Source organism: Crinia signifera, chromosome 6 (assembly GCF_055691185.1).
Source record: "Crinia signifera chromosome 6, ASM5569118v1, whole genome shotgun sequence".
Lineage (NCBI taxonomy): Eukaryota > Metazoa > Chordata > Amphibia > Anura > Myobatrachidae > Crinia > Crinia signifera.
In genome coordinates this window covers 36,075,616-36,094,196 of record NC_139222.1, presented here as the reverse complement: position 1 = coordinate 36,094,196, position 18,581 = coordinate 36,075,616, and the positions used below count along the sequence as shown (strand labels likewise).

At 47.5% G+C, this 18,581-nt stretch overlaps 1 protein-coding gene across 3 annotated transcripts; it reads right to left on the bottom strand.

The window, feature by feature from the left end:
• Positions 1–4,252: 4,252 nt before the first annotated feature.
• LOC146007534 (galactose-specific lectin nattectin-like) lies at positions 4,253–13,996 on the bottom strand. 3 transcript variants are annotated; one of them, XM_083145966.1, is made up of 5 exons: positions 10,948–11,368; positions 9,489–9,739; positions 6,953–7,087; positions 4,874–4,979; positions 4,253–4,441 (listed from the first exon to the last, which is right to left on the bottom strand). In XM_083145966.1, exons 1-5 carry the CDS (start codon positions 11,000–11,002, stop codon positions 4,383–4,385), a joined length of 606 nt encoding a protein of 201 aa, XP_083002092.1. In that variant the 5' UTR covers positions 11,003–11,368; the 3' UTR covers positions 4,253–4,382. The 3 variants fall into 3 exon arrangements, 1 of the variants encoding a protein (XP_083002092.1); XR_014444349.1 differs by lacking the exons at positions 9,489–9,739; positions 10,948–11,368 and adding an exon at positions 13,516–13,996; XR_014444348.1 differs by lacking the exon at positions 9,489–9,739 and having other exon boundaries at positions 10,948–11,198.
• Between the last annotated feature and the right edge of the window lie 4,585 nt (positions 13,997–18,581).

Sequence of the window (18,581 nt, the reverse complement as noted above, 5' to 3'; positions counted from 1 at the left end):
CGCTCCCTGGTCTATAGTATTTTAAATATGTGCGTAAAATAATGACGGGTGTCATGTGACATCTTGTGCCACCAATCCATAGTTACCTACCCTCGCATTTATTGGGGGCCCTCACACCCCCTTCCTCTGCCAGTCAAGTACTGGCATTTGCGACTCTTTGGGGAGGGGCTAAAATGACGCAAATCACATCATTTAGTACCACCCCCTCCCCGAAGAGCCGCGAATCACGTCATTTACAGGAATGGGGTGGGGTTTTAATGACGACAAGCCCTGGGATGGTAACGTATGGACAAGTCAGTTTAAAGGAAATACAAGGAAACACTCATGCTGACCTAATGACCACATAGCGGATGTGCAAACGGGAAAATGCGACCAAAATCCCATATTTTGCCCATGTTTTAAATGAATAAATACTTGTCCCCCCAGAGCCATTGCACTCTCAGGGGGGGGGCAGCCTGCATCTCCCAGACCCCTGCAATGATGACAATAGGGGGTTTTGGCCATAAGGCCACAACCCCAACCAGGGAGGTAACACCCCTCAACCTGAGAGACCAACTGCTTCATTGTAGGGACTTAGGGGGTTATTCTGCTTGGTGCGGTGGGACCGTACGCGGTCGGTTCGGGGTTTTTTTTATCTGCGCATGCGTAGCTTTCGCTATGCGCATGTGCGGCGACCTCACACCGCTCATGGACGGGTCTCTCCGTGCGAAAAAACCTGTCCGCAAGAACACGGTCATTGTGGGCGGCATGTGGGAGTTTTTATGGGAGCGGCCAGAACTCTGCTCCCAGAGGCGTAACTCTGGGAGGCCATGGAGTCATCTGCCGCTGGGTTCCTGCACCAAAGGGGGCACCTCTACTCCCCTGCAAGTTTGAATCAGTTAATTAAAAGCCATCAACTTCACTTCTGTGGCTGACTCTCTCTCCTAGCAGGACCATAGAGGTCACAGTCTCTTTATTTTAAACATAATTTCCATAATACACATGCATAAATTTATGTAAGGTGGTGTGTATGTGTAAATATTTATCTTGCTTCCAGGCAACTCGGATGAACTTACACCACTGACTGGGCGTAAACATGGGCGTGCACACAAAATGTACGGTGCCACAACCGCCTCAATTGGCGAACGCGCCGTGCATTTTGGCACAAAACAGGCGGACGCCAAAGAGTGCTCATGACCACCCCTAGAGATACCGCATGAGAGCGGACGCCTGGGTTTGCTAATTAACACTGATTACTACTCAAACACATACACCTGAATGTAATAAGCATTGCTGCAGGCTATTAAGTGAAAACCATTATTTCACTACCTGCAAGCCACACACAGCCCTCAAACACATTGGAAGCATATCCATAGTGTGTGTGTGTGTGTGGGGGGGGGGGGGGGGGGGGTGTCGTGTGCAGAGGGGTGTTGTGCAGTGCAGAGGGGTGTTATGCTGTGCAGATGGGTGTTGTGCTGAGGGGTGTTGTGCAGCAGAGGAGTGTTGTGCAGAGGGGTGTTGTGCGGCAGAGAGGTGTTGTGGGGGGGGTCGTGTGCAGAGGGGTGTAGTGCAGTGCAGAGGGGTGTTGTGCAGTGCAGATGGGAGTTGTGCAGATGGGTGTTGAGCTGAGGGGTGTTGTGCAGCAGAGGAGTGTTGTGCAGAGGGCTGTTGTGCGGCAGAGAGGTGTTGTGGGGGGGTCGTGTGCAGAGGGGTGTTGTGCAGTGCAGAGCAGAGGGGTGTTGTGCAGTGCAGAGGGGTGTTGTGCAGTGCAGAGGGGCGTTGTGAAGAGGGGTGTTGTCATAGTTACCTACCCTCCTGCATCCTGCAGGAGACTCCCTGAAACAGCAGCAATCTCCCTCTCTCCCTCATTAGTCTACATTGAATCATCAGCGCCATTTCCCAGCACTTTACCAAGTATAGTAGCTCTTACTAACTGCTTTGGGGCTCATCTACATTTGTATATAAGTCATTTTAAAAGATTCCCCTCAGCTGTAGCAGTACACAGCCACGCTTCTAGGGGCCAGGTTCACAATCTCTTTTCACAATCTCTCCATATATGGAACTAGACACGCCCTTTAAGTGGAGCGTGACACGCCCCCTCATTAGGGCACTGTGCAAATTTCTACTACTAATTGTAATCTCCCTGAAACTAGTTTTCAAAAGTAGGCAAGTATGGGTGTTGTGCAGCAGAGGAGTGTTGTGCAGAGGGGTGTTGTGCAGCAGAGAGGTGTTGTGCAGAGGAGTGTTGTGCAGAGGGGTGTTGTGCAGCAGAGGAGTGTTGTGCAGAGGGGTGTTGTGCGGCAGAGGAGTGTTGTGCAGAGGGGTGTTGTGCAGCAGAGGAGTGTTGTGCAGAGGGGTGTTGTGCGGCAGAGGAGTGTTGTGCAGAGGGGTGTTGTGCGGCAGAGGAGTGTTGTGCAGAGGGGTGTTGTGCAGCAGAGGGGTGTTGTGCTGTGCAGAGATGTGTTGTGCAGTGCAGAGGAGTTTGTGCTGTGCAGAGGGGTTTGTGCTGTGCAGAGGAGTTTGTGCTGTGCAGAGGGGTTTGTGCTGTGCAGAGGGGTTTGCATACCTCTCAACTTCTTCCGATGTGAAATAGGGACACTTGCGTGGTGGAGGGGGTGATATATGCTAATGAGGGCATGGCATATTCAAATATTAGGCCACGCCCTGTTTCTCCCCGTCTGCACCGCTGAATAAACGCTGTGCGCATGTGCACAGCGTCTATTCACTTCATGCTGGGGGGACTCCCAACTGCCCCACCCCCACCGTGGGACACTGCCGGCCCCCGGGTGGGACGCGTGACCATCCCAAAAAATTGGACGGTCCCGTGAATAATGGGAGGTATGGGTTTGTGCTTTGCAAAAGGGTGTTGTGCAGTGCAGAGGGGTTTGTGCAGTGCAGAGGGGTTTGTGCTGTGGGGTGTGGTACAGGGGTCCGACAGTCGGGATCCCGGCAGTCATTAGACTGATGTCGGGATTCCACTGGCCGGACCCAGACAGCATGGTGAGCTCAACTCGCTGCGCTCGCCACGCTGTGGGTACAGTAGCTCGCTGCGCTTGCCACCTATTCTATTCTCCCTCTATGGGGGTCATGGAGACCCACGACGGAAAATAGCATGTGGCCGTCGGGAACCCGGCTGTCTGGGTTTTGACAGTCGGGATCCCGGCGTCGGGTAAATGCCTGTCGGGATCCCATCCGGCACCCTGTGCAGAGGGGTGTTGTGCTGTGCAGAGTGGTTTGTGCTGTGCAGAGGGCAGAATGGAGATGCTGCACTTGCTCAGTAACAGCCCATTCTCCTCCCGAATCTGCAGTGTGTGTGTCTGTGGGTCAGAGTGCCCAAATCATCACACCAGAGAAAGAATCAGGAAAGTGGGTTACGGTGATCATTGGGCCTGCATAGGTCTGCACACCTCCCAACTGTCCTGCTTTTCGTGGGAACATCCCAGGTTTTTGGGATGTTCCCGTGTTCTGCCCAGGGTCGGCAGTGTCCCGCGGGGGGGGGGGCAGTTGGGAGTCCCCTCCTGTCACCCTGAATAGACAGCATTTATTCCTGCAGACAATGGGGCTGGGGTATAGCCAGAAGCTCGCGGAGCTGCTAGGCATGCCCCCACCATGGCAAAAACAGGGTGTGGCCTCACTGGAGCACCGTGAGCATAGGCTAGGCCCCTTCCCTCTAGGCCACACCCCTAAAATGTCCCTCCTTACAACAACCAAATGTTGGGAGGTATGTGCCTGACGTACTGCATTACACAACCTGCACCCTGTTTGAGGCAAGCGCGAGCTTGTTACATGCTTATTATAACATGTTACAGTTGTCCATTGCAACCAATCAACCTCTTCCTATCATTTTATAGAATGTACTTGATAAAGGAAAGCTAGAAGCTGATGGTTACTATGGGCAACTGCTGCCTTTGAAGGTTTGTTTGAACTTCCCCAAACTGTAGTTAGGAATGGTGGAATTTCTGCTGGACGTTTAGCTGGACTTGAATAGGTGGAATTTATCGCTTCCCTTCAGTCCCAACTTGTTCGTAAATGCCCAAAATGGAGATTAATGGGACAGAGTATATCCCCATACACACTACCCAATCTGCGCCAACACTGACATTGTTAGCGCCCAGGAACCGACAGGTTGTCAGCATCGGCAAGCGCATACACACTTGGTAATGCCGATGGGGAAGGGACCACCAGCGGTGTGGTTTGGTGGAATGGATTTCTTTGTGAGGCTGCGATAAACATGTAACCCTGTTTCGTTCACAAATACACAAGTCACCATAACTTAAATTGCATTGCGATTTATTGAATTATTGCGGATAACCACCTTACTCCCAGTGCATCAATGTTTAATAGGATACCAGTCTAATTGGTGCAGCCCGCCATGGCTTTGACAGCAGGGATACGGCTGACTCTCAGACGGTGCAAATGAAGGGCAGTTGAATGTAGCAGGAGGCAGAGACCCACTGGCCGGCTGGTAGAATAAAATAAGAGAGGGGAGTTAGTGTCAGAGCGGATGTATCTACACAACAGGTTCATAATGCTGGGTACACACTAGGAGGACAGATCGGCCCGTGGGGCCTTGCAAGTCACCCATTGCAGAGGCCAGGAAATCTCCGTATAGAGATCCCTGACCTCTTCCCGCCACCCTTAATGGCAGAAAAAACATCTGACTGTACATGGACACCAGTGCTCTTCTGACACAGTCCTTAACAAGGGCACGCTCGGAACACGCCTCAAGGCGAGTTGACCTTCTGTCATTGTTAATCTAGTGTATGCCGACCATTTTTAGGCGTCTAACTGGTCACAGTCGACTCTTAGCGGTGGACCAGGTCCAAGTCATTGCCAACATCTAGACATCATCGATCCGTTGACCGGATTTGCCTATAATCTTACTGTAACTTACTGGACAGATTGAGGGCAGTGCACCATGTTCCAGAGTTGTGGTTTTGTCCGTGTTGCCAGTTGACGAAGTTCAACTTGCTGCCGTCTACATTTTGGTATCCACAAGTCTAAAAGATAGGGCAAGGTCAAGACATATATGGTAAATAAACATAGAAGATTTTGTTGGTCGCACTAGGAATACAGGGTTAATCAAAGATTCAATATACCTCCGTTTAAATATTAGGACCGGAGTCTTTATGCTATTGAGGTGTGCTAGCACTAGACAGTGGCGTAACTATAAATTTAGGTCCCCCCTGTTCCTCCTCCCCCCCTTCTTCAGTAATACATGACAATGGTGCAGACTGGTTACCTGGGCCACTGTGCGCCGCCATGTGTAGTGCTGCAGCTCCCCAGGAGTGACGTGCACCCGTGCAGCGTAACAGGGAGGACATCCCGTCTGCTGACATACTGTAGCCTTCCATCACCAGTGGATACTAGTGGAAGTGTGTGCGGGTAATGACACCGGCTGCCCCCAGGCGCAGAGGAGGTGAGGAGACTGGGGAAGGGGATGGGCTGTCACCTACGGTACGCAGCTACAGTACACAGCCACCGCCGCCCACTACTACTGAGTGACAGCAAACTGTGTGTTAGTACAGGATATCAGGTATTTTTCAGTGCGCCCCAAGACCGCTGGCTCCCCCAAGCCACAGCTGGGGCTGCCACACCATAGTTACGCCACTGCCACTAGACAATCAGCAGAATAATATACTGTCAGTAGAGAAAGAAGAATGTCTGTGTGTGGTGCACTAAGAGTGTCGGAAATAGTAATAAAAATAAACTTTATTGGTATAATCATAAAATCATAAAATTCTGCGACAATATAAAACAAACAGGATACGTGTAGAGACGTGAAAAAAAGTGTTTAAAAAGGATATAGCAATCCTGACGTGGCGTGAAAACATTCTGTAAGGTTACATTACTTCCTATAATAGTAGGTTTGCAATTGCTAAGTCCTGTAAAAGTTTGTGTGTGTGTGTCATACTTGCCTGCCTTAATTGTTTACTCTCCGAGAGAAGCCTCAGAGGTGTCTCTCTGTAGCTTTTCTGGGGGGACAGGACCATACTTGCCTACTTTTGAAAACTAGTTTCAGTGAGATTATAGTTGGTCATAGGATTTTGCACAGCGTGTCATGCTCCACCCAAAGGGCGTGTCTAGTTCCATATATGGAGAGATTGTGAAAAGAGATTGTGAATATGGCACCTAGAATTGGTGGTGTGTACTGCTGAGAGGAATATTTTCAAATGACATATCCAAATGTAGATGAGCCCCAAAGCAGTTAGTAAGAGCTACTATGTACTTGGTAAAGTGCTGGGAAATGGCACTGATGTGTCAGTGTAAATGTATCTGTCTCTCATTCCTTTTTCCCAAAAATGTAACAGTGTAATGTGGGCTAGGTGACATGAGGGAGATTGCTAGACTAATGAGGGAGAGCGGAAGATTGCTGCTATGTCAGGGAGTATCCTGCAGAATGCAGGAGGGTAGGTAACTATGATGTAACAGTGTAATGTGGGCTAGGTGAAATGAGGGAGATTGCTAGACTAATGAGGGAGAGAGGGAGATTGCTGCTATGTCAGGGAGTCTCCTGCAGAATGCAGGAGGGTAGGTAACTATGATGTAACAGTGTAATGTGGGCTAGGTGACATGGGGGAGATTGCTAGACTAATTAGGGAGAGAGGGAGATTGCTGCTATGCCAGGGAGTCTCCTGCAGAATGCAGGAGGGTAGGCAACTATGGGCAGGACTTGCCACCATTGAGCCCACCCCAATTCCCATAAATGCAGTGATTCCAGGCTTTTTGGGGAGGGAGCCATGAATGCTGGTATATGACTGGCAGAGGGAGGGGATGCGGGGGCTGATGGAGGGACCCTGCTAAATGTGGGAGGCTTGCCCACCCTTCCGGGGGGCCGGGTGGGGGGGGGGATTCAATTTCCAGGACCCTCCCAGCCATTCCTGAAGGCTAGGTCAGTATGTCTTGTGTGTTAGTGTGTGTCTACAGCATGGACCTCTGACTAAGACGAATGTTGTAATCTTGCGCTACTCACGTTGCTGGGCTTCCACACGCCGATCCATGCAAAATTCTGCCTAGTGCACACTTTCTGTCCCAGCGCTCGGAGGTGGTTATTAATGCCACTGTTCTGTATAGAGCTTAGATTCCCTCCCAAGCGTCTGCAGATGGCCTGATCCGGGAACAGGAAAGAGTCAGTAACAGATCAAACCAACTTTATGCAGCAGCATCTACGTGTACGTGGTAACGAAATAACATTCAAAGGGGGATCGCTAGGTCTACAGCATGATGGACAACAAACATTAGGTCGACAGGCATTAAGGTCGACAATGAAGGAAAGTCGACATGACCGTAGGTCGACAGGGTCATTAGGTCGATACAAACAGGTCAAAAGGTCGACATGGGGTTTTTCACTGTTTTTTGAGCCGACATGTGCCGACAGGTGGTATTTCATGCCCTACCATCCACCAGGGCGTGGTGGGAGCATAAAATAGTGTGCCGAGGGTACTGTGTAGAAATTTGGGACAATTTTTTTTGAAAAACACTGTGTCCACCTTTTGACTCTCAACCTTCCCCATGTCGACCTAATGCTTGTGTCGACCTAACCCATGTTGACGTACAGTCATGCCGACATTCCTGCATGTTGACCTTCCTGCATGTTGACCTAATGGTGTCTACCCAATGATCCCAACCCTTTGAAAGTAAGCCCTCACATATCTGCCTCTGACACCTTTGTAAAACCATTTTGTGCTAGTTTTCTGCGTTGGCTGATAAACCTGACAATATCTGCTCCTAACTGCCAAGTTACAGGCTGGGTTTGAAAAATGACACCTAGGAGCTGATTGGCTGGTTGGTTATCACTCTCCATTTTATCACTTTTTTACATCTGGCTCTGAAACTGAGAAACCACCAACCTGCAACCTGCTTCCATTTCGTTATTGCATACCTCCCCACTGTCCCGATTTTCGCTGGAATGGCCCTCTTTTTTTGGGATGTTCTCGTGTCCCGCCCGGGTCCAACAGTTTCCCACGGCAGGAGGGGGGGGGGGCGGGCAGTTGAGAGTCCCCCCCGTCATGCCCACAGCATCTATTTTCGCAGCCAGAGGGGCCAGCAGCTCACATGCCCCCACAGCGGGAAAAATGGTATGTGGCTTTGTGGGAGTGGCGCGATTGGCAGGCAATGCCCCCTTGCTGCCAGGCCACACCCCCCAAGAGTCCCACTGCAGAAATTTGGAAAGTTGGGAGGGATCATGTATACATTGCTCCCAGCATTCTGCATCATGGTCTCGTTTTGCCAAACAGACACCATGACTGCCCCCCAAAGTAAGTCTAAAGGGAGGCAGAGATGGGAGGTATTAGATACCTGCACCCAAGCTGCTGGAGGGCCCCGGGTCTGTATACCTATTCTCATACCTCCCAACTTTGCCGGACCAGGAGACGGGACACTGCTTATGCGCGCCGCAGGCGCATCAAAATTTTCGGGGCGTGGCCTAATTTCGGGGGCGTGGCCTATACACGCAGCTCTTTTGTGAGGCCACGGGGCGTGGGGGCCATTGTGACGCTATGGGGGCATAACCCAGAGGCTCTGTGAGCCTCTAGCCATGCCCCCAGCCCCCTAGATGTTTATTCACCGCTGCTTAGCAGCTGACTGGGGGGACTCCCAACAGCCCCCCCTCACCGCGGGACACTGCCGGCCGCGGGAGGGACAGCGGGACAGGCCCTGATAATCGGGACGGTCCCGCTAAAATCGGGACTGTTGGGAGGTATGTATTCTTATGGCCAGCACCATCTTGTCAGTGATATCTTCGGGAAGATGGCTCCAGTACAATGAATGCAAAAACTCTGCGCTCTCTAGTGCACACACCCCATCTTCCCAAATATCACAGGCAAGATGGCGCAGCCGAGCAGGAGGGACTCGCTTCCCGCATCTCCGTCACCTGTATATGGTTGGTTCCAAAATTGCTTCAAAATAGCAAAATGTATTGAGATTTTTTTTTCACTTATTGAACTAGATTTTTAATGATATAACATTATAGAGGAAAATATAAACACTGTTCCCATGGGTTACAGTCATTAGGTGGACCCAATGAAGATGGACGGGGCTTAGGTCAACACCTGAAATAAGTCGACATGGCTAAGGTCAACAGGGTTGGAAGTTCGACGCAAGCATTAGGTCGACAATGTCTAGGTCGACAGTTAAAAGGTCGACATGAGTGTTTCATGTTGTTGTTTTTTTGAGCCGACATGTGTCGACAGGTGGTATTTCATACCCTACCATCCGCTACGGCATAGTGGGACAATATAATATTGTGTCGAGCGCAGCGAGTAAACAAACGCGGTATCCATGTCGACTATGTCGACATTTGGGACAAAAAACGTGAAAACCTCATGTCGACATTTTGACTGTCGGCCTTCCCATTTTCAACCTAATGCCGGTGTCGATCTTCCAATCCTGTCGACCTTAGCCATGTCAACTTATTTAAGGTGTCAAACTAAGCCCTGTCGACCTACAATGGTCGAGCTAATGTATGTGGACCTTCATTGACTTTATGACCCATACCCGTTCCCACAAACCTGAGCGGAGTTAAAGTTCTGCAAAAAGTCGAAAGCAATGTTGAAGATATAGGAGGTCACTTTGCCAGGACAGGTGCCAGCGTGCCCCCTTCCTATGGTGACTGCCATTGAGACATTGTAGAATTTATTCAAGTGGAGGGGTGTGGTCTGTAGGTCATCTGGCATATAACTGCCATCCTCCAGGCTGTCTGGGAAAGCTGTTTCTTCTGAGTCACCCTGAACTGCCGTTTCTTCTGAGTCACCCTGAACTGCTGTTTTTATGTCACCAAAATCATTTAAAACTTTTTAAACAAGATAAAGCATAAAAACAACTGGTGGAATGGGTTCTGTTAATTAAAAAAAATCAAAATGTAGATAATTATCTTTCTGTCAATATCAATTGAAAAAGAAGAATAACTGAGCCAGGGCCGCTGCAAGGCACCAGAGCGCCCCAGGCAAGTCGGGGTGGGGGCGCCCCGGTGTCTGCCGCTCGGGTACCTGTCCTGCGGTGCTGTAAAGCTGGCGGCGGCAGCAGGGGGTCCCTGCAGTCAATAAGAAATAACGAGCGCTATCCGCCGGGCTATGCGGAAGCGCTTCTGTTTTGGAAACACTGGCCGCACGGCGCACGCTAATTGGTTGAATCTCAGCCAATCAGCGTGCGGCCAGTGTTTCCAAAACAGAAGCGCTTCCGCATAGCCCGGCGGATAGCGCTCGTTATTTCTTATTGACTGCAGGGACCCCCCCGCTGCCGCTGCCGCCAGCTTTTACGCACATATACGCCGCAGGACAGGTACCCGGGCGGCAAGGGGGGGCGAAATACCGCCCTCCAGCCGGCCCTGAACTAAGCCCATTTGATGCAGACGCACTACTACAGTGATTCTCAACTTGGAAATAATACACTAAATAAGTAACCCTCCATCTTAGAGCAGTGGCGTAACTTCAAAATTTGTCAGCGCCCCCCATTACCCCCAGTAAAATTAAACCCCCAAACTCTGCCTTACCACTCCACTTGCCGCCACCACCGCCTCCTCTAGCATCCTCAAAAACATTCTGATTTATCGCATGTAAAGACTCTTTTTGATTATTATTTTTTTAAATTCTGCTACTGCAGCGGGCCGATCTGGAGTTTTATCGCATGCAATGTGTTTTAAACTCCTTGCGTGCAATGAAGGATGACCCAGCCAATCAGCTCCTGACATGTGTTTGAAAAATGGCACTTGGGAGCTGATTGGTTGGTTCATCATATGCAATAAGTTTTAAAACTCATCGATAAATCAGCCCCTATCTTTGAAAAATGACAGATACACTGTCTAATTGATTAGTATTTTCTGTCTCTCCAAGATTTGATCACCTTTCCCTCAATCTTTGATGAAATATGTCAAGGATAAACGGGAATTAGTAAAACATATGTAAAGCACAAATACACTCAGTACATGAAACACTCTATAATACAGGGATACTGTTTAGATTGTCAGCTCACCGGGTTCCTGAGCGTAGATGGCCCCCACCAGGAGCAGCAACAGAAGACGGAACATGTCTGCTGGGGAAAATCAAGGTTTGGACCCTTTGTGCGGTCACAGTCCTGGACGTCCCTCAGGTATCTGCAGCAGCCAGTGATCTGCAGTCTGCTTATTATACAATGATTTTAGGAAGTTGTGGTTTTACATGTATGAGACCATAGTATAGATATGGCCTGGATATCGCACTGGCAGTGGCGCAAATGCTGATAATCATCATACAGTTATATTTCCTAAGCGCAACCCAGCAGCAAGGGTCCAACCCAACGGTCACCACTGCTCCAATATACACCACAAACTCAATAAGAGGGGCAGAGAGTGATCTTCTCACATGAATAGACGTAGGGTAGCATACCTCCCAACTGTCCCGCTAAACGCGGGAACATCCTGGTTTTTGGGGATATTCCCCGCGTCATTCCCGCGGCCGGCAGTGTCCCGCTGCGGGGGGGGGGGGGGGAGCATTTGGGAGCATCTATTCAGAGGCACAGTGACAGAAAACGGAGGCTCAGCCCTCATTTGCATACATCACAATCTCATTTGTATAAGCCACACCCCTTTTCAGGTGCTCACGCGGCTTTGCCGTGCGAGTGTCCCTATTCTTGCAATGGAAAAGTTGGGAGGTATGGGGTAGGAGTCAAATTGAACAAGACCAGTGAGTACAGATCTTCAGTAATTATGTATATAGAGGCCCCCTTATCTAATATTGACTATCTACCGGAATCACAAATTCTACTAGGGGCGTGCTAACACTAGACCAGTGGTCAGGGAACAGGGGTAAACTACCGCAAATGGGGTCAAAATGCAGTGTGTCAGGCCCTTGTCTATAACACGCTTCCGGGCCCTGCCACCAATTCTGCCCGTTTCTTCTGTAGCGACGACTAGTTGCTGCGCCATCTCGGCAATGCACAGTCTGTACTGCGGCGCGGAGTTTCTTTGCCTGGTTATAGGCTCCTGACAACGTACACCCATCTCTAGTCTAGGAAAAAACATTGCACAGAGAAGCCCGGAGAGGAGATTCTCAGCAGGAGTTATGGGGTGGGGCCTAAGCGTGCCACCATTAAGCCCCACCCCCATGATGGAAACGGACCCGATGTGCCGATTTCCTCAGAGGGGGTGGGGTTTAAATGACCCGATTATGCCACTTTAACCCCGCCCCCTCTGCGGAGATCGGCAGGTCTGGTTATTTAAACGGCGAGGTGAGAGCGAGGAAGCCGCGATCAGGGGGGGAGCGGGGATCCCCCAGAAACCGGGAGGGATGCCCACCTTTCCACCTTTCTGGGGGACTGGGAGGGTGACCTGATTTTCGGGACCCTCCCGGCCATTCCGGGAGGGTAGGCAACCCTCTAGTATATCATCTTGTAATACTGACACTAATAGTTACCTGGACGTCACATTATCAATATACCACACACAGCCCGGCAGCCATTGATGATGATGATTACCATGTATGGCTGTGTGTGGTACCACACACAGCCATATGTGATACTCTCTCAGATAAGTATCTTTATCCTTACAGGTTATCTTGCAACAGCAATTATCAACAGCTCACCACAATAACTCACGAGGAAAAATAATAGAGTAATTTTATTAAGCTGGAACTCCGTTTTTCTTAAAGGAACTGATGGAAATCAAGGATACTATTATGCACAAAATATCAATATATAAATACAAACATCAGAGATTCTTCCCACGTAACATTGGTGAGATATTGATGTATAACAATATTACTTAGAGCATAAGTTGTACTATTCTGCAACAAACAAATAAGCAACTATCCATTCACCTGCAATGTATAACAAACCGTTACATTATCAAAACAGGTTATAGCGTTTTACCAGAACTAGATTATCATTGCGCAATAATTGTTTATGTCTACAATAGTCTTGGGTTAACCCTATTATGACTGCAGTCACCTGTTCTTTAAGAGCTTATTTATAACAAATATTCTTTCTTTTTTAGGTCCCACGCTGCAAGGTCAACTCTCTGTGTATTTGTAATCCAAAGTCAAGAGAATACATAAGGTAAGTCTTGCGTAATAATGCTGCTGACTTTTAACTTGAACGTCAAATAATCTGATAATAGATGACAGAAGCTAGCAATATTTTTGGAATATCCTGAGTAGAATGATATAAGCAATTCTCCCTTAGCAGTATAATTGCCACAAGTGTCTCTATAAGTGTCAGTCCACTTCTGTAATATGCAGCTTTGGGGCTGATTCAGCAGCCACTACTCCCTTCCTCCTAACTTGTAGCTAAGGACGACTTGGGTATTGTGTGCAGTATTAACTACTAGAGTCTCTCCCCAAATGCCAGTGTAGGTACTGCTTATTGCTGCCTGGATGAGGTGAATGTTACACACAATGCTTTCTTTAGCCGGGAGAGGTGTTAGGCTGGCTATGAGGTTATTGCAGGGGCGTTACAGCTATCTGTGGGCCATCCTGTAGGCTGTCTCCGGCTGGACTATCTCTGGGCTGATCTGTGGGATATGCAGGAGGCTGTACTGTGCTGCCTTGGGGCTGGACAATCACTCACCACACCCTCTTCTTTATCGATCACAGCTTGGATCAGTCACCGCCTCTGTCACCGCTGCTCAAGGGGACCTCGGGAAATCACCGGAGCCCTTTTGGTAAGTATTCTCCTAATTACAGCAACGCATCACACACTTTCCAGCTGCGCAGCTCTGCTGCCTTAACTTTCTCTCCACCACTGCTACACAGTGTCCTTTCTGCTGCACTTCAGCTTTCCTCATCCCCTATCCACAACACACCTAACGCTCTTTCCCCTGAGCATCTCTATAGTCCCTGCTCTGGGGTTTCCTGATGAGCAGGGGCTCTGCCAACTGTCAGAGTATATTTTCCTTTCTGGAATATTCCTCACAGTTCTCCCCTTTAAAGCAGGGTATATGGTATAGTCCACCCTAATGGGCTAGGAGGACAAGTCCATTGTCAGTTCAGGAAAGGGGTAAACAGTGTTCAGTCCACAATATTCTATTAATAAGGGGTATTAACACATTAATACTTTTCCTAAATAATTAATTAACTACTAATATTACTTTTGATATCTGCTACATTTACTGTATCACAACCATATAACATTTTAGTTTATGTATAAACATTAACCCTTATTGGGGTGTTACATTACTTCCCCGCTGGAACGTTGTGTGTCCTCACACAACAGACAACATCTTATATAGAACAGTCTAATATTTGTGGACACACACACACGCACTCAAAAAACCCCCCACACTTTTTACAATTAATATTGACAAAAGCAGAACTTATTCTGACTTTTATGTTCAATCTAATGCCTATACTGTATAAATGGGGCACTTCTGTTTCTCATTCCAAATTTTCTCAAAATCTGGTGCATAATTAATGCTGTTTCACTGGAACTTATCTCAATATATTTACTATTTAAAAGTTTGTACTCTGATGGAACAGAAGTTAAGGGCTCTTTAACTGAAATATATGGTTCTTCACATAAAATAGATTCAGACTTTAGCATAAAAGAACCAAGGCAATTAAGTTCATGGGAACCCAACCTCTCTGCTGTGGTTGAGTGGGCAACTCTTTCAATGTCTTCCTTATATTCAACAGTTTTAAAATCTGGCTGGTTGTAGTGAACTTTACCGGCATGTGTGTCATCCATTCTAGGTTTAATCTGGTATTCTGGCTCTGGAAGAGATTGTGGTTTGTTAGTATCCTGTAGGTTCTGCTGCACCACTTCACTCTGTTGCTCTACATTTTGTTCAACTGTCCTCCCAACTGATTTTCTCTGCACTGGGACATTGGCATATGGACTGCGACCTGCTGCATATTTGCTGCCTTGCACTGAAACACCATTAGGACCAGTTACATTAGTAGCTTTGGTGCCCTTCTCTCCAATCACCACATTGAACTCCACCAACTCTCCTTCTTCCAAACTGCAGAAGAAGTTCCTGGGGTTGTTCTTCTTAATGGCAGTATAGTGCACAAATACATCTTCCTTGGTGTCAATACAGTTTATAAAGCCATAACCCCGTTGGACATTAAACCATAATACTCGACCCAAAATGTTCTTTGTGCTGGCTGGCAGAACACTGCCTGCATTAGGTACACCAACATTTTTAGCCTGGTTTTGCAATACTGTTTCTGGACCTATATCTTGTCTGTCATCCACAGGTTGATCAATTCTTGCTGTGCTTCCTGAGCACTGATCCTCTGCCTCAGGGTTTGAGTTTAAATTCTCATGTTGCCTGCAGTTGAACTGAACATGTTCCTTTTGTCTACGGCATTGACATACTGGCAATCCCTGTGCGTCAAACTGGTAGGTCCGTTTTATTCTCGAATTCCTGGCTCTCTTTTCGATATAACCTTTCTGTTGTTCTTGAGGAAGCAATTGCTCTTTCGTTGGGTTTTCCACCTCCCTGCACAGTTCTGTAAAACCCTGGATAGATTCTTCAATCTTGCTTTTTAATACTTCACTTTGGTCAGGGCAGGAGGATAACTGAGCATGCTGTATGACTGCCTCTTTGGGTGCCATGGGTGTTTTTCTTTCATTATAGCTGATTTTAGAGGGACTTCTGGCCTCAGAATTTTCCACTGATAAGGAGGAGGTAGTTTCAGAAGATGTATTCAGTCCCAGAATTTTGATAACAGTCTCCTTAAATTCAGGGAAAGGGCAAGTTGGATTCTGTGATCTCACCATGCATAATGTAGTACGCACTGCATCCCCGAGAGCTCCTTCTATAAATTGACTGGTCAATGTTTCATCCTCTTGTTGTTTTTCACGGGGGTCAAAGTTCTGTAGTTCTTTGAGTGATTCCTGCAAACTGAGAGCAAATTCTCTTAAGGATTCATGGGGCTGTTGCTTTCTTCCATAGAAGTTAATTTTAAGTTTAGATAAAGTTTGCAAATCAAAAATAGTGGACAATTTTTTAAATATGTCTTCTACGTTCTTCTTCTGTTCAGTAGACCAAGAGTTTACTTCCCGAAGGGCTAGGCCTCTTAACTGTCCGATCAATATTTCCACCTTCTGTGGCTCATTAAGGGAACCTATGCAAAATAGTGACAGCAGTTTTGACTTGAAGTCCTTAAATATACTGTTACCTGGAGTACATGCTTTCCCAGAATAAGTTGGCAGCCATGGGGCTCCAGGGTAGTAAGGCATTGTGATTGGTGATGCCATTGTTCTTTGCCTGGGTGACATGGGTAACAATCTCCGTCTCAAAGTTAACACAGGAGTCTGGATATCCAACATCTTGTTCCTATCCTGTTCGCGGACGCCAAATGTGATACTCTCTCAGATAAGTATCTTTATCCTTACAGGTTATCTTGCAACAGCAATTATCAACAGCTCACCACAATAACTCACGAGGAAAAATAATAGAGTAATTTTATTAAGCTGGAACTCCGTTTTTCTTAAAGGAACTGATGGAAATCAAGGATACTATTATGCACAAAATATCAATATATAAATACAAACATCAGAGATTCTTCCCACGTAACATTGGTGAGATATTGATGTATAACAATATTACTTAGAGCATAAGTTGTACTATTCTGCAACAAACAAATAAGCAACTATCCATTCACCTGCAATGTATAACAAACCGTTACATTATCAAAACAGGTTATAGCGTTTTACCAGAACTAGATTATCATTGCGCAATAATTGTTTATGTCTACAATAGTCTTGGGTTAACCCTGTTATGACTGCAGTCACCTGTTCTTTAAGAGCTTATTTATAACAAATATTCTTTCTTTTTTAGGTCCCACGCTGCAAGGTCAACTCTCTGTGTATTTGTAATCCAAAGTCAAGAGAATACATAAGGTAAGTCTTGCGTAATAATGCTGCTGACTTTTAACTTGAACGTCAAATAATCTGATAATAGATGACAGAAGCTAGCAATATTTTTGGAATATCCTGAGTAGAATGATATAAGCAATTTTCCCTTAGCAGTATAATTGCCACAAGTGTCTCTATAAGTGTCAGTCCACTTCTGTAATATGCAGCTTTGGGGCTGATTCAGCAGCCACTACTCCCTTCCTCCTAACTTGTAGCTAAGGACGACTTGGGTATTGTGTGCAGTATTAACTACTAGAGTCTCTCCCCAAATGCCAGTGTAGGTACTGCTTATTGCTGCCTGGATGAGGTGAATGTTACACACAATGCTTTCATTAGCCGGGTGAGGTGTTAGGCTGGCTATGAGGTTATTGCAGGGGCGTTACAGCTATCTGTGGGCCATCCTGTAGGCTGTCTCCGGCTGGACTATCTCTGGGCTGATCTGTGGGATATGCAGGAGGCTGTACTGTGCTGCCTTGGGGCTGGACAATCACTCACCACACCCTCTTCTTTATCGATCACAGCTTGGATCAGTCACCGCCTCTGTCACCGCTGCTCAAGGGGACCTCGGGAAATCACCGGAGCCCTTTTGGTAAGTATTCTCCTAATTACAGCAACGCATCACACACTTTCCAGCTGCGCAGCTCTGCTGCCTTAACTTTCTCTCCACCACTGCTACACAGTGTCCTTTCTGCTGCACTTCAGCTTTCCTCATCCCCTATCCACAACACACCTAACGCTCTTTCCCCTGAGCATCTCTATAGTCCCTGCTCTGGGGTTTCCTGATGAGCAGGGGCTCTGCCAACTGTCAGAGTATATTTTCCTTTCTGGAATATTCCTCACAGTTCTCCCCTTTAAAGCAGGGTATATGGTATAGTCCACCCTAATGGGCTAGGAGGACAAGTCCATTGTCAGTTCAGGAAAGGGGTAAACAGTGTTCAGTCCACAATATTCTATTAATAAGGGGTATTAACACATTAATACTTTTCCTAAATAATTAATTAACTACTAATATTACTTTTGATATCTGCTACATTTACTGTATCACAACCATATAACATTTTAGTTTATGTATAAACATTAACCCTTATTGGGGTGTTACACATACATGGTAATCATTACCATCATCAACATCTTCATCTATACATCCGATCTATCCTCCTCTATGACCAGACCCCGGGTTTTCTGCCATGCTCTGGTCACGGACGTCATGGTCTAACTGACCTGGGGAAGGGTGCAGGGGCACCAGTGCCGGTTTCACCTCCTGATTCCTCGTATCAACTTACGCCTCTGATGGGTACTGCCATTTTCAGGTGGTGTTACCCATTAGAAGCCGATGGGCTCTCTTCCGGCATGTGCAGTGGCATTCCTGGGTATTAAACCTGAAGTTCCAACACTGCTAAGGGCAGCTCTCTGCTGAGATAGTGATGGCATACTGTGTATAAGTACATATATTCATAGTATGTTTGGTGTAAGTGGCACGATGTATGATGTGATGCTTAGTACATACTACCCCAAGTCTTAGTACATACATGCCCCCTCTTCGGCCATCGCCGATGCTAACAAAAGTCAGCGCAGACTGACTTTTATTAAAGAAGGGGAGATAAATCATTGGGTGGTTGGCATCCAGCAAATAATTTATCTCCCCTTCGGCCACATGCGAGGGGACGTGGTCTCATACACGATCCCCTGACATGCATAGCGAGGGGCAGTGGCGTAACTATGGGTAGGCAGCCTAGCAGTCGCTGGGGGGAGCCTGCGCCACGGGGTCGCAG

Bases quoted from the DNA above. Each gene is read 5' to 3' on its own strand.
- LOC146007534 (XM_083145966.1), bottom strand. From the start codon at position 11,002: ATGTTCCGTCTTCTGTTGCTGCTCCTGGTGGGGGCCATCTACGCTCAG. The intron at 9,740-10,947 runs GTGAGCTGACAA...ACATAAAAACAG, and splicing joins CATCTACGCTCAGGAACCCG to CAGTTCAGGGTGACTCAGAA. The intron at 4,980-6,952 runs GTGAGTAGCGCA...CCTATCTTTTAG, and splicing joins GCGTGTGGAAGCCCAGCAAC to ACTTGTGGATACCAAAATGT.